Below are 25,881 nucleotides of genomic sequence, written 5' to 3' on the forward strand. Positions count from 1 at the left end.
GGCCCACTCACCTGCGCTCCTTACCGGTGTTTGAGCCGATCAGGGCTTTTGCGCATGGAGCGTACAGCGCCTGCACGATGCTCCGTCGAGCAGCTGGAGCATTACGGAGCCATTGTGGAGCGTCGCGGGTGGTAAGTATGCTTGTGCGCGCTTGTGCACGTGCATATGGTAGACACATGGCCCCGTTGCACCATACCGATTGCACCGGGATCCGGAACCCACCATTGGTGTGGAGCCTTCTTGGAACTGTTGGAAGGACTGTGTTGTAGACAGGAGACAGCTGATGTCATATCCCTGCCTCTCTGTTGAAAGAGGGTTGTTCAATTTTGACATACTTGACTCTTTATCTTGCTGTCTGCAAGGAGAATAAATCCTTCCATTCCCCACCATCCAGTGAGAGCTGAAGAAGCTTCTTGGATGAGAAGCGAAACGTCTTCAAAGAAAAACAAGGAAATCCAGTTGCCTTTTGAAAAAAGCACCTTTGGGGCAACTATGACCTGGATAGCTGAGAATCTCCATAGACATTTAAAGTGAGTGGAGAAGCCATATTCAATTAACAACTAATTAAAAAAATTAATTTAACAACTGCAATGGTTCACTGAACAACTGTGGCGAGAAAACTGTAAAATGGGGAAAAATTCCCTGAACAACTGTCTCGCTTAGCCACAGAAACGTTGGGATCAAATGTGGTCGTAAGTCGGGCACTACCCATACTGGCATGAAAGTTGCTGTCTTTATATTGCTGATTTCTCTCCAGCCTCAACTGCCTCTCTTCTTAAGTCATTGCCCGTCCCCTGATTTTCCTCCAAAGTAACGGGGAAGAAGTTTTAACAGATTTTACATATCCTGAGACTGACAATGTAGGAGGGAAAGGGGAAAAAACATTTCAGCCAAGGATGACTTAAGCCTGTCTTACTCATGGGGTAGGGATGAGATGAAGCCAATGTTATGGGGCTACCCAGTGGTGGGTCTCAAAATGTTTTAGAATCTCTTCTGTAGGTGTGGCCTGCTTTGTAGGAGTGGCTTGCTGGCCATGTGACCAATTGGGAGTGGCTTGGCAGCCATGTGACCGAGTGGGAATGGCTTGGCAGCCATGTGACTGGGTGGGCATGGCCAACTTGTACAATGTGGTGAAACTCACTTAACAACACTCTTGCTTAGCAACCAAAATGTTGGCTCAGGAACTCTGGCATTTGAAGCACTTAAGTCTTAAAGCTGTGAAGTTACAAGACCCTTGCATCCCTAACCCTCTAGGGAAAAAACCCCAGGGATGTTTAAACTTGACAGCTTTCAGACTTTAAGGTTTAGATAGGACTCTTAGAGGCGGGTGGTGCTATTGGTGAGCCAGCCAATCAGTGAGCGGCGGGCGGGGCAAGCGTGATGCAGATGAGCGGGGGGAGGGAGCTGGAACCAGTTCTAAACGGCACAGTAGATTTGTGGAACCTCTTCTATAGAAGAGGTTAGAACTGGCAGGAACCCACCCCTGGGGCTACCACATGTTTATGCTTTGGTTATGGGCAAGAAGGAAAAGACCCCAAGTTTCTGTTGAAGATCAAACATAGTCAGGCATGAGATGGCGTGTCTTGAATACCCAACAGAAGCAAGGAAATTGTGAATACATTTTCCTCTCTTGCGCTGAGCCAAACAGAGAGGAAGAAACTGGCAGCCATGTTTTTAAAGACAGAATTGTACCCAAATAGCTGTAAAAGGAGACGTACTATGCCAAAACCTGCTTGATTTTAACATTTTCATTCAGTGGAAGGGTAAAGAATTGCCACCAAATTGTTCTGTTCATCTGGGTTGGTTGGTTTTTTGCCAACATGAGATTCAAGTGAGTTTCCTCTTTTTTTTTTTTTTTTCAAATTTGAAATTCATTACTTCTTATTTAATTTCATTACTCTTTTTTTAAAAAGTCTGGTTGAAAATTTGTAGGTGTTAACCAGAGGTGGATTTCAAATCCCGGCGCTACCGGTTCACTCGTGCTCACGCATGCGCAGAAGTATCCGGGCGGGTGGGAGGAGCAGCCCCGCCACCACCGCTACCGGTTCGGCCGATCCGTGAGCAGCCCACCTCTGGTGTTAACTATGTAAGTGCTAACTACGTAAATTAAGCAGGTTCCCTCTGAAAGCCACTTGAGCAATTGTTATCCAACTGACCACTGCAACATCATGGTGGTCATGCATCCTTGTAATTGCCTATAAACCCTTGCAAGCAACACAGCCAAACTTAGCATCCTTAATAGCTGTCGCTCCAGACGTTGGTTCTTCCTTTTTCCTGAAACTTCACTCCATTTGATACCGCTGCAAAAAAATGGCTTCCAAATTTGGTGTGCAATTTCCTGCCAACCTAGCTGTTTGAAAGCACGTTAAAAATGCAAGTAGAAAAATAGGGTTCCACCACAAATGCGCGAAGGACAAAAGCGCGTGTGACTAAATCACGGTGACAAAACCGCACCGTCAAAACCGCGGTGACGAATGAGCGCTGAAGCGCGCCGACAGAAGCACGCTGTAACATAACCCTAACCCTAACCCTAACCCTAAACCTAACCCTAAACCTAACCCTAAACCTTACCTTAACTTAAATCGCATTGTTGTCGGCACGCTGTTGTCGGCGCGCTTTTGACATCGCGGTTTTAGCGCTGCGGTTTTGTCGGCGCGCTTTTGACGTTCGCGCTTATGTCGTGCCACGGAAAAATAGGGACCACCTTTGGTGGGAAGGTAACAGCATTCCGTGCTCCTTCGGCGTTTAGTCATGCCGGCCACATGACCACGGAGACGTCTTTGGACAGCGCTGGCTCTTCCGCTTTGAAATGGAGATGAGCACTGCTCCCCCTAGAGTCGGGAACGACTAGCACATATGTGCGAGGGGAACGTTTATGTTTAATTTTGCGTGGGGTACAAATGGGATATGAATATGGACGGATGGGCTAAACCTTAATTTTGTAAGCTTCCTCCTGGTTCATCTCTTACTGACATGTGTGCCTTTTGCAAAAACCAAACCAATGAACTCTTTTACCCTTAAAAAAAAAAAAAAAAAACACCACCCCAAACTCCAAAGCACAGCAGGATGTTATCTGGAGATGCGGAATTTATGAGACACAGAGAAGTTTTACAAGGCATTTGGTTCTTCGTCCAAGGTTTGGCTGTGTAAATATGCCCCAGAGACTCGGTGGGAAGACTCATAAGCAATTGCTCAAGCGGTTGGTTGTGTTGAAAGAGAAGACTTTCCATGTTAGCCTATTTTTCTTCCCTTTCTTATCTTGCACATCAAGAATGAAGGGAGAAAAACGATATAATTCCCCAGAAAGACGGTCGTTCCCCAGAGAAACAGTGGTTATCTTGGAGGATTTCAGAGCTGAGTCAGGCAAAGTAGTGTTCCAGCAAACAGAAAGAAAGAAATATGAAGGTTTTAGTTCATAAAAGTAAACTGCAAGGATGAGAAGAAACTGCATTTCAACAGAAGCACCACAGACAGTCCTTGATTATGACTGCAATTGGGACGAGGACTTCTGTTGCTAAGCAAGCTAGCCATTGTGAATTGTGTCTGATTTTATGACCTTTTTTGCTGCGGCAAATTACTGCGGTTGTTAATTGAATCATGCAATTGTTAAGCAAATCCTGGTTCTCATTAACCTCATTAACTTCTCTTGTCTGAAACCAGCTGGGAACATTGCAAATGGTGATCACATAACTTCAGGATGCTGCAACCACTGTGAATACATTTTGGTTGCCAAGCACCCAAATTCTGATCATGCAACCAGGCAGTGGCTGCAATGGTCATAGCAATAGCAACAGCAATAGCAACAGCACTTAGACTTACTGGTATATATTGCTTCATAATGCTTCATAGCCCTCTCTAAGCAGTTTACAGAGTCAGCATATTTCCCAACAATTTCACCATGGCCAAAATTGCCTACCAACTAGAAGTCAATGGCCGGCGGGCATCCAAAACAGATGGCAAGATATCATCAACAAAGATTTTCAGGCCATGGGTCTGCACCCTGGAGCTGACCATGCAAAGTGGTGTTCAATGATCAGAAAAGCAGATCCTGCACCTGTGGGAATACACTAGGAAGAAGAAGAAGGAGGAGGAAGAGGAGGAGGAGGAGAAAAAGAGGAGGAAGACGAGGAGGAGGAGAAGGAGGAGGAGGAGGAGAAAAAGAAGAAGGAGGAGGAGAAGGAGGAAGAGGAGGAGAAAAAGAGGAGGAAGAAGAAGGAGGGGGAGGAGGAGAAGAAAAAGAAGGAGAAGGAGGAGGAGGAGGAGGAGGAGGAGGAGGAGGAGGAGGAGGAGGAGGAAGAATCTGGGTCCTCATTTTACCGACCTCAGAAGGATGGAAGGCTGAGACCACCTTGAGCCGGTGAGAATCGAACTGCCAAACTGCTTGCAGCCGGCAGTCAGAAGAAGTAGCCTGCAGTACTGCATTCTAACCACTGCGCCATCACAGCTTTAAATGCAAGGACTGCTTTTCATCATCACTTTTTCATCGTCATCCTAACTTCAAATGGTCACTAAACAAATGGCCATAACTCAAGGGCTGTCTGTAATGGCTTTTCATCGCCATCCACTCCAACCCTACCTCCCTGAAATGAAGAGGCTTACCTGGTGATCAAAACCGCAGTGTCATGGTTAGCGATGCCGTTGTCAGGAATGGCGTTCCCATCACTGCTGAGGCTCACAATAGCCTTCTGCCACTTGCAGAAGCTGTCAAGGGACTTCCCAGCATGATGGTTGATTTCCAGGGATGGCTGGAGAAGACAACAGGTCAGTCTTAACATGAACGATGTGCTGAGGAGCTAGTCTGCTCATTGATGATCTTTGGAGAACAGTAAAGGAGAAAGGTTGTAGCTCAGGATTGTCATGAGGGGTCCTTGGCATGGGTGAAATCCAGCAAGTTCTGACAGGTTCTGGAGAACTGGTGGTGGAAATTTTGAGTAGTTCGGAGAACTGGCAATGGCCACCTCTGGCTGGCCCCAGAGTGTGGTGGGAATGGAAATTTTGCAGTATCCTTCCCCTGCCATGCCCACTAAGCCACACCCACCAAGCCACACCATGCCCACAAAGCCACGCCCACAGAGCTGGTAGTAAAGAAATTTGAATTTCACCACTGGTTCTTGATGCTCTCTGAGCTTGGTTGTTTTCTTGCAGATGTTTCATTACCCAAACTAAGTAACATCATCAGTGCTAGTGATGATAGCTCTTTTGATACCCTGGCTCCCTGAAAATAAGACCTCCCTGGATAATAAGTCCAATCGGGCTTTTGAGTGCATGCACTAAAATAAGCCCTTCCCCCAAAATAAGCCCTCCCCGAAAATAAGCCCTCCCTGAAAATATTGCGACACAGAGGCAGCCATGAGGTGACCATGCTTTCTGCCTCCTTCACCTCAAAAATAATAAGACCTCCCTGAAAATAAGGCCAAGCACTTATTTTGGGGGTCAAAAGAAAATAAGACTCTGTCTTATTTTTGGGGAAACGTGGTATTTCCTAATTGGATAATGAAATGTCTGCAAGAAAACAACCAAGCTAAGAGAGTACCAACCAAGGACCTCTCAATTTTTGGAGGACTTTCCTTGGCATCTTTTTCTGTTTTGGAACATAAGATGGGGCCTCCTTTGCAACTACATATTGTTATTGGAACTCTCTTCATGTTGACAATCTCCTCCCCCTCCCATATTCCTATATTACCTCCTCATCCTTTCCCACATTATTTGGAGTAATTTCCAATTTTACAGAAAGATTTTTCTGGAGAATAATTTCCTGCATTGGAGAGGAAATTATATATGAGCCTTTCCATCTAGGAACCTCCTCCTTTTTTTATTAGGACCTCAAGTTTTATCTGTGTCCTGAAAAAGCACCTTTGGGACAACCATGACCCGGATAACTGTGAATCTCTACAGACTTTTAGCTATACTATTTGGGATGAACACCTTTGAAATGGTGGGAGGAGTAGGAATGGATTTCCAGAGGAAAAATTGCAGACTATAGGAACTAAGAGTACCACTCAGGTGACCCTGAGGACACAGATAAACCTCCAAAGGCTTCAATGACCTTCTAAAAGAATGCAAATGACCACTTGTCTGCAAGGAATATAAATCTTTCCATTCCCCACCATCCAATCAGAGCTGAAGAAGCTTCTTGGATAAGAAGTGAAACGTCTTCAAAAGAAAAAACAAGGTAGTCCAGTTGCCTCCTGAAAAAGCACCTTTGGGACAACCATGACCTGGATGAATGAGAATCTCTATAGACGATGGGTGGTGAAAACATTTTTCATATATCATTAGATTGCTTTGTGGCTCTGGTCCACCTCTCCAAGAATTAGCCTTGGGATTGGTGATGATTCTTCATAGTCTATTATGATCAGATGTGATATTCAGCCTGTTCTGGCTGGTTCTGGCGAACCGGTAGCAGAAATTTTGGATTGGAGAACCGGCAAATACCACCTCTGGCTGGCCCCTCCCCCATCTATTCGCTGCCTTCGGAGTCCCAGCTAATCAGCTGGGTCTTCTTTTGTTGCCCTGCACAGGAGAATGGAGCTGGAAAGCAGGTTGGTAGGGTGGGGAAAGAATGGGAATGGGGATTTTGCAATATCCTTCCCCTGGAGTGAGGAGGGAATGGGAATTTTGCAGTATTCTTCCCCTATCACACCTACCAAGCCACACCCACCAAGCCACACCCACCAAGCCACACCCACAGAACCAATAGTAACATCCCACCACTGATTATGATCTTCCCAAATATTCCAAGCTTGGTGTTGGAGAAGTCTCTTGAGAGTCCCTTGGATTGCAAGGAGATCAAATCAGTCAATCCTAAAGGAAACCAACCCTGACAGTCCTTTGGAAGGATAGATACTGAAGGTGAAGCTTTGGCCACCAGATGAGAAGAGAGGATTCATTGGAAACAACTCTGATATTGGGAAAGATGGAAGGCAAAAGGAGAAGGGGACAGCAGAGGAGGAGATGGTTAGACAGTGTCATTGATGCAATGAACATAAATTTGGGCAACTCCAGGAGACAGTGGAGGACAATGGGGCCTGGCATGCTATGGCCCATGGAGTCAGGCACAACTTAGCAACTGAACAACTACAAAATAGTCTTTCATTCCTAATGCTGAATGGATGCTCTGCCTGTAGTACAGTGATTGAATGTTACTTTGTAGTACGCCTAGTCTTTATGAAAACACTGTATAGATATATTTTTTAAAATAATCTATGCTTCTTCCTTCCTTTGGGAAATTCCCTCCTTACCTGGTCCTCTGTCAGCAGGATAAGGCGGGTTACCAGAATGTTCACGATATTGCCCAAACTTGAGTCTTGGAAAAGTTTAGCAACCTGACCTCCAGGAAACAAGGAAACACCAGTGTTAAAAAGAAGATGGATTCAACATCGTGACTGATCAGAAATGGCATCCTTTGCAGGAGTGGAAGAATACGGAAGGACTTTTCAAGCTAAAATGAGAGGGTAGAGCAATGATGGCTAACCTTTTTGTCATCGCGTGCCAGAAGTGCCCGCCCGGACCACCCTCCCCGTGCTCCCCTCGCCCCTCCCACCACACATGCACGGTGTAGGACCTAGTAGGCCTCCCTGCAGCCTCCTGGGACCAAAAACAGGCCATGGGGGGGCACTGCACCTCCCTGCGCTCCTCTGCCCCTGTGCATGCGTACATAATCCCCACCCTCTCGCGCATGCCTGTCTCCTGCATACGCCCCATCCCCCGCGCATGTATGGGAGAGCCCGAAAATCAGCTGGCCAGCGGGAGGCACATGCACATTCACGGTGGAGCTGGGGTGACAGCTTGCGTGCCCGCAGAGAGGGCTCTGCATGCCACTTGTTTGCCATCACGGGGGTAGAAGAATAACGCATGTTCAAAGGAGATTCTGTGGTTCACCATATTTCACTTCCACCTATCTGCTCTCCTACTCAGAAGACCCTTCATAAAGGTCAGTGTTCTGTCTCTATCATCAAGCACCACTGAAGCCCACCAATAGATTTCACTCTCCTGGACATTACCCTCTTTCTTCTTAACTTGGTTATGAAAAGCCATGGTGATGCAGTGGTTAGAATGCAGCATTGCAAGCTAACTCTGCCCAATGCCAGGAGTTCGAGTCTGACTGACTCAAGGTTGACTCAATTTTCCAACCTTCCGAGGTCAGTAAAATGAGGACCCAGATTATTGGAGGCAATATTCTGGCTCTCTATACCACTTAGAGAGGGTTGTAAAGTATCATGAAGCGGTATATACGGTGTCTAAATGCTATTGTTATTGCTAAGATCTCAGAAAGAACTGGAGACTTGAAAACTGTCAGCTGCGTAAAGAACGAATGTGAGAAGCCTTCATAATGAGCTTTTTTTCATTGTTTTGCCTTTTGAAGGAGTTTGGCATGTAACAGAGGTGAGTTGTTACCGGTTCGCACCGGTTCAGGTGAAACGGTAGTGGAAATTGGGACCAGGGTGACGAATCGGTAAGGAGGGCAGGCTGGCCACGCCCCTGAACTGGTTCCCCGGTCCCCGCTGCCATTGCCGGCTTGTTTTTCAGTCATTTTTTTCATGTACTGCACATGGGCAGAACAATTTGCAGTCAACTGTACACACACGAGCAGCGAACCGGCAGCAACTCGGCCCTGGCACCTAACTACCAAAATTCCAACCTAGGTGGGGAATTTGGGGAGCTGTAGTCCCAACATATCCAAACAGTACTAAGTTGGGAAGCCTGGTAAAAAGAAAATGTGGAAATAAACATCCACCAATGAAGCAGCCAGGGATTAGTCAGCTATTGATCACAAATACGGGAACAGAAAATTATGGTAATACAAGTAGTCCTCTACTTCAGTGGTGGGTTTCGGCCAATACGGCCAGTACAAGTGTACTGGTGCCTGCTGGGACCACCAGCACCACCGTTCCGGTATGGTGCTCCAGAGGACCCACTTGCCCGCCAGCCGTCCTTACCTGTATTTGACCCAACCAGGCCATTTGCGCACGTGCACGGAGTGTACGGTGCCTGTGCAATGCTCCGCCGAGCAGCTGGAGCATCACAGGCAGTAAGTACGCGTGTGCACGCAGCGCAGTTGGACATGGTGAACGTCCGGCCCCAACACAGCATACTGGTTGCGACGGGATCCGGAACCCACCACTGCTCTACTTACAGTCTTTTGTTCAGTGACCATTCAAAGTTGCAACAGCATTTTAAAAAGTGACTTATGAATTCACTTAACAAGTGTCTTGCTTTGCAACAGAAGTGCTGGGCTCAATTGTGGTCATAATTCAAGGACTACCCATTGTGTGTGATGGTAAGGGATGAGGGAGTGACCTTGGGAGACAAACCTACACCTAAGCTCCAGTGCCTTTCTCCCACCTTGGAACTGAACCAGAGGTGGGTTCCTACCGGTTTGGACCGCTTCAGCTGAAACCCAGGCTGGCCATGCCCCTGAACCAGTTCCCCGGTCATTGCCACCACCATCTTTTTTTGGAGTGGGTCCTTCTCCTGTCTCCCAAGGACATTCCCACATAGCATCAGATGGTGGGATAAAAGGTCTTGGTTATAATACTTACAATATTCATGATCGCCAGGATGTATTCTTCTATGTCTCGCCGGCCATGGTAGCCCACCATCATCTTATCAGCCACTACAAGAGTCTCCACATAACGCTCAGTGCTGACTGACCTCTTCAGAGGCAGTTGTCCCCTTTGAGAAAAGTTGGCCATGCTCTTCAAAGGGGAAGGTTTCAGTGTCCGTGACCACCAGGGTCTACCTTTCCAGGGCTTCTCATCTGCAGGGAAACAGCAATGAAGTTTTAGCATTTCCTCTTCTTCCTCCCCACTTGGACCACCCCAATACTTTGCAAAGCAAAAACCAATGGACTTCTTATGCCTAGAATGTGTTCTTCCAAAAGAAGACTTTCAGCAAATTCAACAATAAACCACCATGGTGACTTGGTTTTAGGTTAATGCCCAGAGGAATCCTACAAAAGGAACTTCATCTTTCCTCTCAGTATAACTACGGGCACCCATTACAATATGGTTCAAATTATTGGATGGGTCGATGTTGTGGCCTAGCAGGAGCCGTTGGAACTGCTGATGGACTCTGATAGCGAGGACCCCAGAGTCTGCTATGGAAGATGTGGAGGACCCTGGGCAGGGTTCAGACTCAGAGCAGGGACCAGAGAGGCTGGTTGGCCACTAGGAGGTGCCTGAGGCATGGAGCAATGGGGAAGATCAAAGGGAGTTTGTCCCTGACGCCAGGCAATGGAGGACGGAGAAATGGAGGTGGATGTTACGGAGACAGATTCATAAGAGATAATCAAGCCCAGGTGGTTGTGGCTTGGCCCCTCCCAAGAGAGTATATAAGAAGAGACTTTGGGAGGAGTCCTTCTGCAGGACACAACTGTTCGTAGTAATCTGGATAACTCCTTGTCTGGTCTGCCTTGTGTTCCGTGTCTGTTGGAGTCTGGGTTGCTGCCAACGTCTTGCCAGTGAGTTGTGTCTGGGCTTTCAGTCAACAGGATTATAATTGCTGTGAATAAAGAGTGGCAAACAGCTAAGCCTGTGTCTGCGTTCATTACCGGACGGAGGGGGGGCAGAACAAGTCAATATCATTCGACAAAGGAAATTAAAGAAGTTGGATCAAATGGATTTCAAAGATTTTTAAAAATGTTTGGGTTTCTCTTTGGATGTTCAGAGCTGCCACATTTAGTGCACAGGCGTGCTGTGGGAAAATGGGAGGGGGTTGCATGGAGTAGACAGATATATATAGCCACAACCAGGGGTGGGATTCAAAAATTTTAGCAACTGATTCTCTGCCCAGTTGCTGGGTGGGCATGGCTTACTCAGCCTCCTGTACCACAGAGGGGGGGGGGGTTCATCCTCCCCAGGCTCTGGAGGGTTTTCTTGAGCCTCTGGGAGGGCGAAAATGGCCACCCCTAGGCTCTGGAGGCCCTATGGAGGCCGGAAACGGGCCCATTTCCAGACTTCCAGAACTTCCAGGAGGCCTGTTTTTGGCTCTCCCAGAGCCTCTGCACGGACCCTATGCTTACCTGGCATCCAAAATGGGCCATGTGGAGACTCCTGGAAGGGGCGGTGTGGGGTGGGCGTGGCCAACCAGTCCTTGCAACTACCAATTCAGTAAAAACCAGATGTAAAATTAGCATCTGGTTCACCCAAACCAGTCCGAACTGGCTGAATCCCACCCCTGGCCACAACAATATTCTTTCCTCTGGGAATCAAGGATGTTCACCCTGCACCTGACTGAGGTGTGACTGGGAAACACAATCAGTTGGGATGGTGGATTGATTGGACCATGTGATGGACATGTGGGTGCAGGGGAAGGGACTTTGACTCTCCTGTGGATGGGGAAAACCTGGGAGACTTTCAGATTCGGGTTTTCCAGATGTGCCAATATGACATATTTAATAAAATGGAACTTTGAGGGAAAGCCTGCCTCGTAGTCTTATTCAGTTGGGAGTGTTACTTGGAACCCTGGCACGGACTTCCTCTGGCTTATCTGGATTAGCCATTATTTTTCAGAAAGAGGCACGCATGTTGGATTTTGCATGAAACATCAACAGTAAAACAAAATCTGGAATGGAAGGAGGCGAGGCGGTGTTTGATGGTAAGGACCTGAATGCAAAGCGCCCACTTCTTGTTCCAAGATTACATTTGTCCAGTAGTTCTTGTTTTCCAAGAAACAAATTGGAAACAGATTTTCCCTCTTTTTCAGCTGGGGAATATAACGCAGTATCAATACACAAAGGGTAAGCTTGGCAGCTTTAATGTAAAAAAAATGTCAGACACCCAAGGTCAGCTGGCTCGCTCTCCTCTCCTCCTTCCGGAAACTGGGAATCTAATCCCATGAATTCCAGCATCACAATTTGGAGAGGTGGTATGTGTCTCTTTCTCTTCTCCCTGGCCGCATGTCAAATCCACAACTACGTCCTCAAACCAAATGTCTGCTGGAGTAAAACATTTTTTAAACTAGCTGGATGGCTTTTAAAGTTTCTGCCTTAATGTTATTGACCTTTGTGGTGTCTCCTACATTTAATCTAATCCAGCCTATTAACTACCCTGAATTTAATGCAAAGGGAAAAAAATGAGTGTGGCTTTGTGGTTGCCAATAGGAACTTGAATAAAACTCTTACATGTTGATAATAACCTTCTGTTGCCCCCAGCCTCCCTCACTTTGCATAATTTTTGTGTGCTTTGCTAATCATAGGAAGGGTAGAAAATATAAGAATGTTCCAAGAACTCCCCCCCCCGCCCTTAAGTCTTAGTCAATTACCTCCCAAAGACCGGTTCGATCGCACAAACTAGGCCTTCTCCGGGTTCCATCCGCCAGCCAATGTCGGCTGGCGATCCCCCGGGGGAGAGCCCTCTCTGTTGCTGCTCCGGCCCTCTGGAACGAGCTCCCCGTGGAGATCCGGACCCTTACTACCCTCCCGTCCTTCCGTGCAGCTACTAAGTCCTGGCTGTTCCGACAGGCTGGGGGCTGGGGGCTGTTGAAGTATCCAGCCCTGCTTCAATTGCGAATGTTGCATATTTTTAACTTGTTGTCTTGTCCTATTTATGCCCCTTCCCTTGTTTTATTGTGAGCCGCCCGGAGTCCTTTGGGAGTGGGCGGCATACAAAACTAATAAACAACAACAGTCCTCTATCTACATAATTTCAGATAATAAGCATCCAAATCAGAGATAGTATTCAGCCAGTTCTGACAGGTTCTAGAGAACCCTAGCAGAAATTTTGAGTAGTTCGGAGAACCGGCAAATAGGCTGGCCCCGCCCCTGCTGCCTCCCAGCCTCCCAGCTGATCTTCTTTTGTTCCCCTCAACAGCAGAATGGAGCTGGAAAGCAGGTTAGTGGGGTGGGGAGGGAATGGAGATTTTGCAGTATCCTCCCCTGCCACACCCACAAAGCTATGCCACACCCACAAAGCCACGCCCACAGAACCGGTAGTAAAAAAATTGAATCCCACCACTGATCCAAATGTCCTTTAAAGCACTTTAAAAAAAAAAAAAGAATGAGGCCTAGAAACGTATTTATTCTAAATATAAAAATATAATAGAAATCCCAATAAGAGGTTTCTTCATCCAATGCAGTTAAACAGAGCTCCTACCTAACACACCACAAGCTGTGTCCATATGTGGGTGCTGGAGAGATGATCGTTTGTAGATCACATGAGGGCTTCCTTCTCTTCCTTGTTCCTCACTGATATTGACCCCAAGTGTCAGGGGTTCAATAAAATACTCATCATCCTCTGCAATTATCACACCATGCTGGAAGAAAGAGAGGCAGGAAACTGCATGCTTGCATTCAATAAAAAGAACACAATTAATATCTATGGAGATTCTCAGTCATCCAATTCATGGCTGTCCCAAAGGTGCTTTTTCAAGGGGCAACTGGACTTTCTTTCTTTTTGTTTTTTTCCTTGAAGGGGTTTCGCTTCTCATCCAAGAAGCTTCTTCAGTTCTGACGGAAGAACCGGCTCTTAGAACTGAAGAAGCTTCTTGGATGAGAAGCAAAACCTCTTCAAGGAAAAAAAACAAAGAAAACCCAGTTGCCTCTTTTTTTTAAAAAAAAAAAACACCTTTGGAACAACACAATTAATAGATTCAGTCTGATGTGTCTGTTCTGCCACTTTCTTTAAGTGGGGTGATTTCCAGACTTGGTTATTTCTTAGATCAATGTCTTGCCTGCTCAGGGCAGGATATGTATCTATGTAACACTCCCTCAGGGATGCGGTAGATCAGTGGCTAAGACGCTGAGCTTGTCGATCAGAAAGGCCGGCAGTTCGAATCCCTAGTTCCATGTAACAGAGTGAGTTCAGAGTGAGTAATTTTGATCATGTGATCATGGAGGTGCTGTAACTATGTTAAGTGTGCGGTTTGGTCATAACAGTCACTTTTAAAGTGCTACTGTTAACTTTGAGTCACTAGACAAATGGATGTAAGTCAATGACGGACTATTCTGTCAAGAGCTCTTATATATCAAAGGCTCTTATACACATTATACACTTAATGAAGTGTTAATACCGCTTTATAATGCCTTGGTAAGGCCACACTTGGAATATGGCATCCAGTTTTGGTTGCCACGATGTAGAAAAGATGTGGAGACTCTAGAAAGAGTGCAGAGAAGAGCAACAAAGATGATTAGGGGACTGGAGGCCAAAACATAGGAAGAACAGTTGCAGGAACTGGGCATGGCTACGTTAATGAAAAGAAGGACTAGGGGAGACATGATAGCAGTGTTCCAATATCTCAGGGGTTGCCACAAAGAAGAGGGAGTCAAACTATTCTCCAGGGGACCTGAGGGTAGAACAAGAAGCAATGGGTGGAAACTAATCAAGGAGAGAAGAAACTTAGAATTGAGGAGAAATTTCCTGACAGTTAGAACAATTAATCAGTGGAACAGCTTGCCTCCAGAAGTTGTGAATGCCCCAACACTGGAAGTATTTAAGAAGATGTTGGATAGCCATTTGTCTGAAATGGTATAAAGTTTCCTGCCTAGGCAGGGGGTTGGACTAGAAGACCTCCAAGGTCCCTTCCAACTCTGTTATTCTATTCTATTCTACTCTGATTGTCTCATACAGTTTTCTGGATTCACACTGTTCCATTTGAACAAAATTGAGCAACCCTAACCCTTCCAACTCTGCTATTGTGTTGTATTTTACATTCCTTAACGAATTTCTATAGCTCTGGTTTAATTTGAGATAATTGCAGAACAACAACAAGAAGTATAGGAGAATAATAAGGAGACTCCCTCGGAACAAGAAATAATAAATAAGATATTGATGTGCGCAGAGATGGACAGACTGACTCTAGAGCTCAAAGACAAGGGTGAGACGGAATATCATGAAATCTGGGAGAAATGGTACCGATGGTTAGAAATGAGGGAAAAAGGCCGGGACAGAAAAACACAGACAAGTTAAGAATCGGAAAATATGGTATTAAGAATGTGTGATAGGTAGGAATCGGATATGTATTTATATCATTAGTAATTATATAAAAGAAAGAATCAACGGACAGGTAATCTGACTGACTACATACATCTACTGTATGTAATGGATATAAAATGTAATTGTGTAAGATCTAATCACTGTATGGAAACGTTTCTGCCAGAAATGTCGCACTATGTCCAATGTTTTTAATGTTTATTTAATAAAAAACTTTTAAAATAAAAAAAGAAGTGTAAGAAAATAGCAGAGGTGTTATTTTTCCTTCTAGAAGCAGTTCTTAAGGGGGAGGGGAAATATAATTAGGATAGATTAGCGAAGGTTAAGGGAATAAGAAATGATACCAAATTATATTTGGGTTTGCGGAAATACCATCCCAAGAAAACATGAAGTGAGATTTGAAAGAGACACCTACAACAACAGAAAAAGAAAGGAGAAGAGGAGACGAGAGGAAGAGGAGGGGAGGAAGATAGAGGTAAGGAGAGGAAGATGGAAGGGAGAAGGAGAGAGGGTAGGAAGGGGAAGAGGAAGAGAAGAGTAGGGGAAAGGTAAGGGAAGAAGGAAGGGAAAGGAGAGGAGGAAGGAAGAAAGTAGAGAAGGAAGGGAGGGAGAAAAGAAAGAGCAAGGAAGAAAGAGAAAGAAAAAAGAAAAAGAAAGAAAGAAGTGGGAAGGAAAGAAGGAAAAAAAACAGATGAGGGATGGTAAACAAAGCAACCCAAAGGGTATGTTATAACCCTGTAAATGGAACGACAAATGTATAAGAACGACAAATGTAAAAAAGAATAATAACTATGTGAATGTAGACCTATAATTGTATATAGAGAACAAAAAATTAAAAAAAAAACCTTTTCATAAGAAAGGCAAAAATAATAGAAGCAGTTCTTAAGAAATTTAGCGAATTTAAAGAGCGGTTGATCTTTTGAAACCCCCAGCTTCTGCCAACCTCACCACAACAAGCCCTGAATCGCTCTTGTGTGCCTGCAGCTAAGCGTTCAACTTCAGCCGCCCTGCGAGGGGGGGGGGGAGTGATGGGCCAGCAGTGGTTTCTCGCTTCCTATGAAAGCTTTGTAGCTCTTGGCCAGAGGCCATCATTCCAAACACAAGCGAGGTAGTGTGAGGATAGTTTGGCGGGAAGTTGCCAGAAACTCAAGGATCAGTCGATGGAGGCAGCTGGGAAGGGGGAAGAAAACTCTTGGCGAGGAGCACAGCAGTTGGGGGGCATGTGTGTCTGTGGTACGGCGGGGCAGAGGGGGGTGGGGGAGATGTAAAGAACAGAGGCTCCGAGGGACGCTTATAAAATTCTCTTCAAATTACCTGGCCTCATTTCCGAAATGGAGCCTGCTACATTAGGAATTTAAACAAATGGGTGGGATTTGGCAATCAAGCACACTTTAGCTAAACATGAGAAGAAACTTCCTAATGGTAGGAGCGGTTTGGCAACTAAGCTGTTTGAGCAATGTTAAAAATGAAGGCATTTGCTTTGATGGTGGAGCAACGGAGCAGCCTGAAGTCTGGGAGGAAGGAGAGGTCAATTTTCGTTACCGGATCTGGGGTGGCAAAAATATGGACCGTGGCCAGGGGGCGGCAAAGAGATGCAGAAAACTAACTCTTTGCTGTCATCCACTTAGCCGCTGAATTTTTGCAGAAGGAATCTGGCGGCTTTACCCTCTGACCCCTTTTTTTTCCTGGCAAATGCTTTGCTTTCCCAGCTGCTATTTCATGCCCTACTGGCGTGGTTTGCAAATAGCCATCACAGTTGCAAGTTGCTTGTAGGCATTTTTTGGGGGAAGAAGAAAGAATTTAACCACACTCTCCCCTTCCCACAGGCAAACCACCAATCTGTCAAGTTTTTTTTACAGGTAGTCCTTGACTTACGTCCCCAAAGCAAGCCACTGAAGTGAGTTTGGCCCCATTTTACGACCTTTCGGGCCACAGTTGTTAAGCGCATGCATTCTGGTTACCGAGTGCCCAAATTTTGATCACATGGCCATGGGGATGTTGTGACAGTTGTTAAGTGTGAGGACTGGTATAACAGTTTGAACAGCAACTTTGAGCAGTTGCTTAACGAATGAATGGAATGCAATGGAATGGAATAGCATAGCATAGAATAAAGAATAGAATAGAGAAAGAATGGAATGGAACGGAATAGAATAACAGAGTTGGAAGGTACCTTGGAGATCTTCTATTCCGACCCCCTGCTTAGGCAGGAAACCCTATACCAGTGATGGCAAACCTTTTTTGGCTGACATGCCAAAAGCGGGGGGCGCACAGGGGGGGGCATGCACTGGCATGCCACACCCATAATGCTATGCACGTGAACCTCCCAGTGCATGCGCATGCGTGCGATCAGCGATCCCCCCCGCTTTTGCCGTGATTTTTTCGCCTTGCTCAGGCTCCAGAGGCTTTCTAGAAACCTGGGGAGGGTGAAAACAGCCTCCCCCCCCCCCCCCAGACACCCTCCGGAGGCCTCAGAAGTTTCCCTGAAGCCTCTGGAGGGCAAAAAACAGATCTACAGGAAACCCAGAAGTTCAGGAATTCTGGTTTGCCTGTAAGGCTGTTTTTTTGCGCTTTGGAGGCTTCAGGGAAGCCTCCGGAGGGCGAAAAACGTCCTTAAAAGAAGGCCGAAGTCACCTGGCCGGCGCACGCATGCGTGCTGGCCAGCTGACAGGGCAATGCCTCGCGTGCCATGACAAATGGCTCCGCATGCCACAGGTTTGCCATCACAGCCCCATACCATTTCAGACAAATGGTTATCCAGTCTCTTCTTTAAAATATCCAATGTTGGAGCATTCACAACTGGTTGTAAGTGGTTGTAAGTCAAGGACTATCTGTAAGGTTATGTTTGTAATGAACTACAATTTCTTTCATTCAGTCGCTTTGAATTCATTCAACGTGTCTTTTGGAGCCCGGCAAAAATGTTGCTCAAAATGACCAGCAAATGGTTTGTTTTGTGAATCCCAGCAGAGTTAGGAAGTAAACAAGACACTTACCAGACCGTTACAATTACTGATAGCAACTTTTGAGTTCAGGTACTCATCTTGTAAATGACCAGCATAGTGGCAATCTTCATGGAACTCATGTTGGTAGTCTATTCCGCCTCTTTTCCAATACTCCACGCGGAAGCGCCTCGCCAGCAAGTTGGTGTGCAACGTCAAGTTGAGAAGGAATTGGGTCCGGTGGGCAGAGACCTTGTAGAACACGTGCTGTTCAGGCGTGTCGTAGGAGGGGTGGCCTGCACTCCGGCGGGACCTCCATCTCTGATGGCCTTTTATGTCAAAACTGAGGAAATCCCCATTCTGATCCACCTGGATGGGGAAGGCAATCTCGTAGTGGCTGAGGTTTGAGAGAAATTCTTCTGTGAAGGCAGAAGAGAATAGGAAAAGGATAACTGAGGAGGGTGATCTGCCCTCGAAAGGATCTTTAAATCAGGGTTTTTAACCTTTTAGTTCCTTGGACCCTTTTGAGAGTTTGGTAAGAGCAATGTATCTGATCTCAGAAAAAAAATGTGTCTAGATGTGTAAAATAAAATACATACAGTAGTCATACATTGAATCTCAGATAAAACTAGTTATGCAGCAGAGGTGGGTTCCTACCAGTTCGCACCTATTCGGTAGAACCGGTTCGTCAAATCTACCGAACTGGTTAGAAGAGGTTCCACCAGTGGACCCGGAAAGCAGGCCACACCTACAGAAGAGGCTCCAAAATTTTTTGAAACCCACCACTGGTCCTTGGATATGATTATTCTACACTATCATGCTCATATTTATAAAACTCAGTGCCTCTGTGAAAGGTAAGGATGACTGCTGCGTTTGTGGTGCAATCAGAACATTGTGTGTGTTGAAGTTGTTATAACGCAAACCAAAGATGCCTTTTAAAAAACAAGTTTACATCATATTCTTATGCATGCCAGTGCTGTGTGTGAGGTAATTTAAGGTGGTTCTGACAAGTGTCGTCGGTATCTTCATATCTGGTCACATGGGCGGCAAGCCACTCCCATCCGGTCACATGGGCAGCAAGCCACTCCCACAAAGGAGGCCACACCCACAAAGTAGGTTTGAACAATTTTTGAAACCCACCACTGTTATGCAGGTAGTCCTTGAGCTATGACAATTGAGACCACATTTCTGTTGCTAGGCCGGACAGTTGTTAAGTGAATGTTGGCCCATTTTACAACTTTTCATGCAACAGTTGATAAGTGAATCACTGCAGTTGTTAAGTTAGCAACGTGGCTTCCCCATTGACTTTGCTTGTCAGAAGGTCGCAAAAGGTGATCCCATGACCTTGGGACATTACAACCGTCATAAATATGAGTCGGTTTCCAAGTGTTTCAGTTTTGATCACATGACTGTGAAAAAAGTCACTTTTTTTTAGTACTGTGGTAACTTTGAACAGTCGCTAAATGAACTGTTGTAAGTCAAGGACTACCTGTGCTCAACTTTGAACTATGATGCTGGCATAAATTATTGTGTCTACCACAGCCAGCCAAAGCAAGTAAAAGAGAGGTGCTGAATTGTATAAAAATCATAGAAGCCCAAATCACAAGATTACTGTTCTGACCCAGGCTTCCTTAAAAAGCAAGGGGGAGAGTCTTGGTCCCGGCAAAACTCCTTTTATTTACACGACTGTCAATTCCTTTCATTCACAGTCAGCAAGGCTTAATAAACAGTCTTCAGAGGAATGTTTATCAACACGAACCTTATCTCATTTGGAGAGCTGCCAAATAACTAGTTTCCAACCACAGGCAAAACTTGGCACATCTTATAGTCACAAACAGAACTTTCCACTCTTGAAATCACCGAATGAATTGTTTCCTATGGGAGGGGCCAATCACCTCCAAGATGTGGCTTTACTCCTAAGTCGACCCTGCTTTCTTAGTTGTTCTTGTCTTCTGGTAGCTCTACACTTTCACACACTGGGAACAGACTCCAGCTGTTCCTCTGCCTCACGGCTGTCTAGCTCCCTCTCTGCCTCCGACGCAGAGCCCTCGTCTGAGCTTTCTTCAGCCCCCAGGACTGGCCCACGTTCCTCCCCAACCTCCTCTCTGTCCGACTCTGACATCTGATTTACTTTGGTTATGTTATGCATGCAAATTCATTGGAGAATGGAGAAGTCAATGGTGCTAGGAATGGTTAATGGAACAAGAGGGGGCAAGCAAAGAACACAATGGCTTGATAACATCAAAACTGATACAAAGATGAATATCCAACAACTGAAAGAAGCTGTGCTAGGTATCATGGAGAGCACTTGCCTATAAAGTTGCCAAGAGTCGGACACGACTGAACAGTTTAAACAACAACTCGACTTTATTTTTCAAAAATGTTGAAAAAGAACAAATATATAATATTGGAATATATGTGCTTCTTTATTAATCCGTTAACACAATAACAAGGCAATAAATAAATTTAAATGATGGACCAGTTAGTGAAAATAAGTTGTATTTTTTTCCCCCACCCAAGTTTTTGGACTGTATGTGCATAGAAGCATAACACTATTTTATTTGGTTTGGTGATAGTGGGTTTTTTTTAAAAAATAAAATAAAGATGAACACCCTGATTAAGGGAAAGATTAAAATGACTTGATAGGTTGTGCATCCTTTTGTGCCCCATCACTCTGGATAATTCCTTTGGCACGTTCACCTACCTGTTCTATTTTAGGATTTTCGCAGAATAATGGTGAAACCTTGCACTACCAATGCAAGGTTAATGGCTAGCAAAAACAGTAGCATTTATATACCACTTCCCAGTGCTTTACAGCTCTCTCTAAGCGTTTATAGAATCAGCCTATTGGCCCCAAAAATCTGGGTCATTTTTCCCGCCTCGGAAGGATGGAAGGCGGAGTCAACCTTCACCCTGGTAAGATTCGATCTGCCAAATTGCAGGCAGCTGTCAGCTGGCAGTAAGCAATCAGAAATAGTCTTCAGTACTACACTCTAACCACTGCACCACCTCGGCTCATGCAGCTGAATGTTAGCAATGTGACCTTTGCAGAAACAAGATTGAAGGTCCGATGAGGCGGTGACCCATATATTGTCTACCTTTGGCTTTAGGACTAGAAATACAAGATTTTAAATATCATTAACCACGGTAGAACTCTGTGCTTTGGGCCAGTAACACTGTACCAGGGGTGGGTTCCTGCCAGTTCTAACCGCTTCTATAGAAGAGGTTCCACAAATCTACCGTGCCGTTTAGAACCGGTTCCAGCTCCCTCCCCTCACCCGTCCGCACATCATCAAGATGAAGAGCGAGAAGAGGAATTCTGGGAGTTAAAGTCCACAAGTCTTAAAGCTGTCAAGTTTGAACACTCCTGGGTTTTTTTTTTCTAAAGAGTTAGGGGTGCAAGGGTGTTGTAACTTGACAGCTTTAAGACTTGCGTGCTTCAAATGCCAGAGTTTCTGAGCCAACATTTTGGTTGCTAAGCAAGAGCGTTGTTAAGTGAGTTTCACCACATTTTAAAAGTTGGCCACGCCCACCCAGTCACATGGCTGGCAAGCCACTCGCACCTGGTCACACGGCCAGCAAGCCACTCCCCACCCAGTCACACGGCCAGCAAGCGACTCCCAACAAAGCAGGCCACACCTACAGAAGAGGTTCTAAAAATTTTTGAAACCCACCACTGCACTGTACCTTGTGATTGAAAGGTATAGCCAGGAAGGTTGCCTGCAGACATGGTAGAGACAAGTGTCCAGGTGAGAAATCTCCAGACCGTTGCCATCTTGGGCGGCAGTACTCTTTATAGTATCAGCTAGGTTGGACCAAGTTGACCGACTCTGCCCCAACATTTCTTTCTTTGAGCCACCACTTATGCCACTGCAAGAGAGGTTCCAGGGTCCTCCGTGGTCATCCTCAGCCGCTCTCTGGAAGGCAGTGAGGATGGGGGACGTTTAAGGCGTGTTGAAGCAGGATCTCGTCCTTCAGCATGTGCCAGTTCTCTGTTGCATTGCACTGGAGGAGGTTGGATAGTGAGTGGAGAGGACAGTAGCAGGGGGCAGAGGAGGGGGGAGGAGGGGAAGTGGCGGGGGGAGGGAAACAACAGGAAATATTAAAATACAGGTAGTCCTCAACATACAATCCAAATTAACACCCAAATCTCTGTTAAGTGAGACACTTGAGTTTTGCCCCATTTTACCACCTTTCTTGCCACAGTTGTTAAGTGAATGACTGCAGTTGTTAAATTAATAATACGGTTGTTAAGAGAATCCAGCTTTCCCATTGACTTTGCTTGTCAGAAGGTCATAAAGAGTGATCACATGATCCCAGGACACTGCAATGCAGTGGTGGGTTCCTACCGGTTCAGACTGGTTCGGCCAAACCAGTAATGGTTTGGCGGCCTGGGTCGCTGGAACCGGCAATGACACAGGCCTGCCACGCCCCCAAAATTTACGCTACTCAAAATGTATGCTACCGGGGAAGGTTATCGCAAGATTCCCATTTCCTCCCGATCGGCTGGAACTCGGGAGACTGAGAATAGATGGGGGCGGGGCCAGTCAGAGGTCGTATTTACCGGTTCTCCAAAACTGATCAGAACCTGCTAAATACCACCTCTGCATTGCAGCTGGGGTGGGTTCCGGCAGTCACTAATGCTGGTTCGCTTGTTTTTTGCTTCTGCGCATGCACAGAGCAATTTGTATTGCATTGAGCATGTCCGCATGCGCGGCCCGGCCACAAGTGAATTGGCATTTGTGACTGCTGGAACCTACCCCTGCTGCAATGCAGAGTTTGGTAATCAGCAGGTTCTGACCAGTTCTGGAGAACCAGTAGCGAAAATTTTGAGTAGTTTGGAGAAGCGGTAAATACGACCTCTGACTGGCCCCGCCCCCATCTATTCTCAGTCTCCCGAGTTCCAGCCGATTGGGAGGAAATGGGAATCTTGCGATAACCTTCCCCTGGAACAGGGAGGGAATGGAGATTTTACAGTATCCTTCCCCTGCCACACCCACCAAGCTATAGCCATAGAACCAGTAGTAAAAAAAAATTGAATCCCACCACTGCTGCAATGGTCATGAGCCAGATGCCAAGCATCTGAATTTTGATCCTGTGATTATGGTGATGCTACAACAGTCATAAGTGTGAAAAATGGTCTTAAGTCACATTTTTCGAATGGCCATTGAATTAACTGTTGTAAGTGGGCAATTACCTGTAGCCTTTTCGCCACTGAGCGACGGAAAAAAGAGCTGAAGTTTATCTCACTCTTTCATATGTGATTAACAGAGGTTTACCATGTTAAGACACTAGGCTAGAAACTGGGGAGGCTGTGAGTTCTAGTCCTGTCTTGGGCATAAAAGCAACTGGGTGACCTTGGGCCAGGCATTTTCTCTAAGCCCTAGGAAGGAGGCAGTAACAAACAAACCACTTCTGGAAAACCTGCCAAGAAAACTGCAGGGACGTATCCAGGCAGACTCTGAGAATTGGACATGACTGAACACAAGGGGGGGGGAAAGGCATGTGTGCAGAGCATAAAATGAAGCATGGTGCTTCAAACTTTTTTTTTTTAAAGTTCTGGAACAAAACTGGTTACAAAAGCACTAAATGAGCCAATGCTTCAATGGGAAAACATTTTTCAGACGGATGATAAGAGAGCTGTTCAAATTTCTGGACTTCCGTGGCCTTTTTCTCTCCTCTTGAAACCAACGGAGAAAAGACGGAGAAGAGAGCGCGGAGACCGAAAAGCGATTCAGAAATATCAAGTGGACGTTGCACAGGAAGCAAAACATCAGCAGAGGAGGAAAAGAAAGAGAAGGGAAGAAGGAACGAGAAGAGATTTGAGCAGACTGGAGGGAAACCCGAAACTGGCAAAGTAATGGATGGAAGAGAGAAGCAGAACCGGTTAATGGATCATCACGGGAAGAAAAGGCAACGAGAGAGAGAGAGAAAAAGAGACATTCATTCAGCTGATGGTAGAGAAGAAAAGAAAAGAAAAAGGAATAGCAAGAAAGGAATTCAGCTCAGAGCATGCCTGTCTGAAGTCAGCATTTTTCCTCTGTCAGCCTTCCAGGCTGAGGCCTGGTTTACCTCAGCTTCATTAATTGCCTCGCATTTCAGTGCGTGAAGCAGCTTCCCTTGGGCGCTTATGAATAATTACTTCTCATTACCCTTCAGCAACTCCCAGTCCCAGCTGATGGACACCCATCCCAACGCTCCCCCCCCCACCAGTCTGTCTTTTATCTGCATCCCCCCCCCCCCCCACAAGCCTCTGGTCCTGTTGCATTTTTCACTCGTGCTTTAAATTTCTGCGGATTCAGGAAATCGCTGGCTCAGCTTTCCTACTTGGTGTCCTCCAGATGTGTTGGAACATGTAGCCGCATTTCCACTCGGCCTATTTGGCCTTACCTGGTGGCATCTGGGGAGCACTGGAAGATTGTCTTAGACAGGGACTGTCATATCAGAGCTGCAAAATTGCAAATGTTCGAGCAGTGATGGCTAACCTTTCGGTCCTCGCGTGCTGAAATTGTGCATGTGGCACACCCATAATGGAACGAGCTCCTGCACATACGGGCAACCCCCCGACCCTTGTGCCTTATTTTGGGCCTAGCAGGAAACCTGAAAATCAGCTGGCCGGTGGGAGGCACGTGCGCATGTGCAGTGGAGCTGAGCTGGGCAACGGCTCACGTGCCCGCAGATAGGGCTCTGTGTGCCACCTCTGGCATAGGTTCCCCATCGCAGCATTAGAGGGCAGCAAAGAGAGCTTCTCTTTGCTGCCCTCTAGTGCATGTCTGAATTTTGGCAACTCAAATACAGTTATTCTGTTGTAGACTTTTTCTCCCCACCCTCCCCCTTCCTCCTCCTCCTCTTCCTCCAAACATATTGTTGTGGAGGAGAGGAAGGGAGGGAGGGCAGCTAGTCTTCCTTTCACCATCAGAGCTGGAGAGAATTTAGCCATTTGGCTCGGTCTCTGGTTTGAGAAGAACTTAATGGAAATCAGATGAGGATTGATTTTTGCTCCAAGGGGTGCCTCTTTTTTTGTGCTACGAAGCAAATCAGGACATTTTCTGCAGGGCTTTCCATCCTGTAGTTCATGTTTGTAGGATGGAACCTGTGATTTATTTAACATGTTGGAGATCTCAAGCAGAATGAAGAAAATTCTGAGGAAAGCCACCCCTCAATTTCCCCTTTTCTCTGAGTTTTCACCTAAATCTTCTCCCTCGTGGTAATCAGAGAGTTGGTTAAGGGAAATCCACCCACCCTTTTGATACCATCACCACAGCATCTCCAGGGCAGATGCACATGGGAAGAAATTTCTTGGATTAAACCAAGATCATCTCAGTTTATCTCAGCCTGGCACTGTACTTTCAATAAATGTTGGGACTATATTTCCCAGAATTCCACCTGCTACATATTTGGAAGGCATTGTGTCCAGACAGATGCAACTGGGAAGCCTACAAACAAAACTAGAATCATTCCAGTTCTATTCTGCTAGTTCTCCAACAACTGTGAATTAAGATACTGCACAGTACAGGAACCAAATAATTCAGTCATCTGCTATGAATCCACTTTAAGGAGCACCTACAGGTAGTTCTGGAGTAAAGATTGTAATGGAGCCAGCCGGCCCATTACAATCATAATGGTTATAACAGGAGTCACACAATTTTCATGGTGTGACAATCATTAAGCAAACACGGCAATCATAAAATGGACACAACAGTTGTTAAGCAAATGCCGTGGTTGTTAAAGCCAACCCATAGGCGCAGTTTTGTTGAAAACTGGAAGTTAGTGCTGCTTTCTGGCAAAACTGTTGTAAAACGTGGACACATAATTGTAAGACACTGCACAACCACAATAAAGGCAGCCATGTTGCCAAGAACTCAGACTCCAGTCATGTGACAGCAAGGTAGTGGGAGGGAGCACTGTCATAATTTTAGATCCAGGTTGTGATGCTTTTTTTGGAGTTAGTCATAACAAAGCAACTGGTATAACTCAAAGATGTATGTCTCACAATCTCAGCCTCTCCATCTGCA

At 45.9% G+C, this 25,881-nt stretch overlaps 1 protein-coding gene across 2 annotated transcripts in view; it reads right to left on the reverse strand.

Moving 5' to 3' along the window:
* Positions 1-25,881, reverse strand: part of ADAMTS10 (ADAM metallopeptidase with thrombospondin type 1 motif 10) — a 70,818-nt gene that overhangs the window by 42,043 nt on the left and 2,894 nt on the right. For both annotated transcript variants that reach the window (XM_032212317.1, XM_032212392.1), the window contains exons 2-7: positions 21,554-21,871; positions 17,921-18,285; positions 13,095-13,254; positions 9,543-9,760; positions 7,242-7,325; positions 4,600-4,745 (exon numbers count right to left, since the gene is read on the reverse strand). In XM_032212317.1, coding sequence (XP_032068208.1) covers positions 4,600-4,745; positions 7,242-7,325; positions 9,543-9,760; positions 13,095-13,254; positions 17,921-18,285; positions 21,554-21,641 — 1,061 coding nt within the window. In that variant the 5' untranslated portion in view covers positions 21,642-21,871. The remainder of the gene's footprint in view (positions 1-4,599; positions 4,746-7,241; positions 7,326-9,542; positions 9,761-13,094; positions 13,255-17,920; positions 18,286-21,553; positions 21,872-25,881) is intronic.

The sequence above is a fragment of the Thamnophis elegans genome, chromosome 1 (assembly GCF_009769535.1).
Source record: "Thamnophis elegans isolate rThaEle1 chromosome 1, rThaEle1.pri, whole genome shotgun sequence".
NCBI classification, from domain to species: Eukaryota; Metazoa; Chordata; class Lepidosauria; order Squamata; family Colubridae; genus Thamnophis; species Thamnophis elegans.